The sequence below is a fragment of the Salvelinus namaycush genome, chromosome 1 (assembly GCF_016432855.1).
Source record: "Salvelinus namaycush isolate Seneca chromosome 1, SaNama_1.0, whole genome shotgun sequence".
Classification (NCBI taxonomy): domain Eukaryota; kingdom Metazoa; phylum Chordata; class Actinopteri; order Salmoniformes; family Salmonidae; genus Salvelinus; species Salvelinus namaycush.
The window spans coordinates 25603345-25605755 of record NC_052307.1 but is presented as its reverse complement, the minus strand read 5'-3'; the positions used below and the strand labels follow the sequence as shown (position 1 = coordinate 25605755).

The 2411-nt window shown below is 46.4% G+C and overlaps 1 protein-coding gene across 1 annotated transcript; it reads right to left on the bottom strand.

The window, feature by feature from the left end:
* Positions 1-553: 553 nt before the first annotated feature.
* On the bottom strand, positions 554-2167 carry LOC120054699 (prolactin-releasing peptide receptor-like). Its single transcript, XM_039002244.1, has 2 exons — positions 1701-2167; positions 554-1190 (listed from the first exon to the last, which is right to left on the bottom strand). Exons 1-2 carry the CDS (start codon positions 2165-2167, stop codon positions 554-556), a joined length of 1104 nt encoding a protein of 367 aa, XP_038858172.1.
* Between the last annotated feature and the right edge of the window lie 244 nt (positions 2168-2411).

Below are 2411 nucleotides of genomic sequence, written 5' to 3'. Positions count from 1 at the left end.
GTCCCCAAGCCAGGACCGCTTCTGAGGTTGGTAGCCGTGTTCCCATGTGGTAATGAGCATCGCCTGTCAGTCACAGCCTTGAGGTTGTAGAATTCAAGTAAACACCAAACAAAGAACATATATTATTAAACCATCACTGTGTTTGTATCATGGGAATAACCTGAACAATAAAGAACATTCTTATTTAAACAGCATATACATGTACAAACAGAAGATGTCCATATCTTGCTCAACCAACTTCTGATAGTTCAACATGTCTATGAAAACTTCTAATGCACTACGCATTTTTGCAGCAGTCTTGTTTGTGACACAGTTTATTGCAATGAACTACCACTTCATCATGTAGAAATGTACATAATATGCACAACAATGTATATTCTCAAAATATTTTTTAAGCTTAATTGTAAATGAATGTATTCATTTGACATTCTTATCTTATGCAGTACTTGTGCAAAAACCTGACAGAAAATCATCCAGCTAGTTCCAGGACCAAATACCTCAGGACATTCTCTGAACACATCCAGTGAAAGGTGGGAGCGTGGGATGAAGTGGTTCACAGCACCACGCTGTTTGTGGCACAGTTGTTGGCAGGGATGCCGATGCGGTGATGGCAGGTGAACATCTTGCGCAGCTCGGCGCGAAAGCGGTCATGTAGCCAGGCGTACAGGAAAGGGTTACAGCAGGAGGAGCTCATGGCACACAGGTGGCACAGCAGTTGGATGAGCAGGAAGAAGCGCTTGTCAATCAGGTCAATGTCAATGTCCCGCAGCACGTTGAATACACTGATGGGCATCCAACACACGCCAAAGGCCGCCACCACCAAGGTGACCAGACGGAAGGTCTTGCGCTTGCGGGTTCGCTGGGCCTTGGCCTGGCTCTTGGTGCGGTGGCCAGGCGCCACACAGTTACGCAGCTTGACAGAGATACAGAGGTAAGAGATGCAGAGTGCAGAGAGAGGCAGGACGTAGGTCATGAAGAGCGTGCTGTAGGCGTAGGCCAACCTCTCTTTCTCTTTGCCCATCCAGAACTCCTCACAGATGGTGAAGCCCTCATTCTTGAACTCCACATGGTAAGTGTGGGCTACAGCCGGGGCCACAAGCCCACAGGAGAGCAGCCAGATCCCAGATAAGAGGTAGGTACACGCCAGCACTGAGATCCGCTTCTTCAGAGGGTGCACTGTGGCATAGTACCTAGGAACAGGCGGGAAAAGCTAGATCTACATAACAGCTCATTTACAAGCATGAAAAAAGTGTGATTTGGTATGTTTTTGCTTTTTGATCTGACAGTAATTGCACTGTCGCACTGTGTCGCACTGATATCACATGCTTGTACTGTTGCTGTAGATTATTGGATCTATTGTTATTGACGTGAAGTGGGAATTAAATCATCTTCAACTGACTTGAGCTTATAGAAGAGTCATATTATGGTGCTGAATAGAGCTGTTAAGAGTATTTTATGTTACAGACCTCGAATGTATACCTAATCATCATTCTGTTACAGCCGCAAATACTGAAACACCATGGAGGAAATGTCAATAGAGGATAAATGATCAAACCTGTGGTGGAAATGAAATTACGTAATGCGATAGAAGCTTAAATAGAAATGTAATAGCAATGTGTTCATTCTACCCAAAATCAAAACGTTTTGTCTAGTCTGACTTAGATGGAATGATAGTTAAAGCCACCTCGACCAAGGCTTACCTGTCAACACCAATAGCAGTGAGAGTAAAAACAGACACATAGACAGTTACTGGCTGGATGAGGTAAACCAGGTAGCACATGAACCTCCCAAACACCCAGCCACGGGGGTTGAAGGCATAGGCCAAGGTGAAGGGGACACATGTGGCACACATCAGCATGTCGGAGAAGGCCAGGTTCCCTATGAAGAAGTTGGTGACATTGTGCATCTTGCGGGTGCGGCAGATGACGTAGAGCAACAGGTAGTTGCCGAATACCCCGATCAGCACCACCAGGGCATAGCAGGGGATGATGAGCAGCTTGAAGGACTGCGGCAGCTCCACCCCCACAAACTGAGGGCTGAGTTTGGACGAGGAGGAGTTCTGCAGCGCCACCTCAAAAACCTGACCGCTGGTGTTTCGCTCCATGCCAGCCACACACGGCCCAGGAGAGACCAGATCTACAGCCCACCCACTGCCACTGCCCTCCATCTTAGTAGGTCAAGCACGTCACACTGTAGAAAGGGCCAGAGGTGCCTAGAGAGAAGATAGAAAAAGGAAGACTTAGCTTATCAGTCCACTTGTTTTTGTTGGGCTCAATGGATTCTAATGAGGTTGTGTCAAGTCTATTGAAATTCTTCATATCCAAACTAAATAACTTAACCTAAAAGCTTGTTTCTATTATAGCACTGTGGTGACAGTGAACATATCTCTGAGAGGTCTGTGCCCCCCTGTA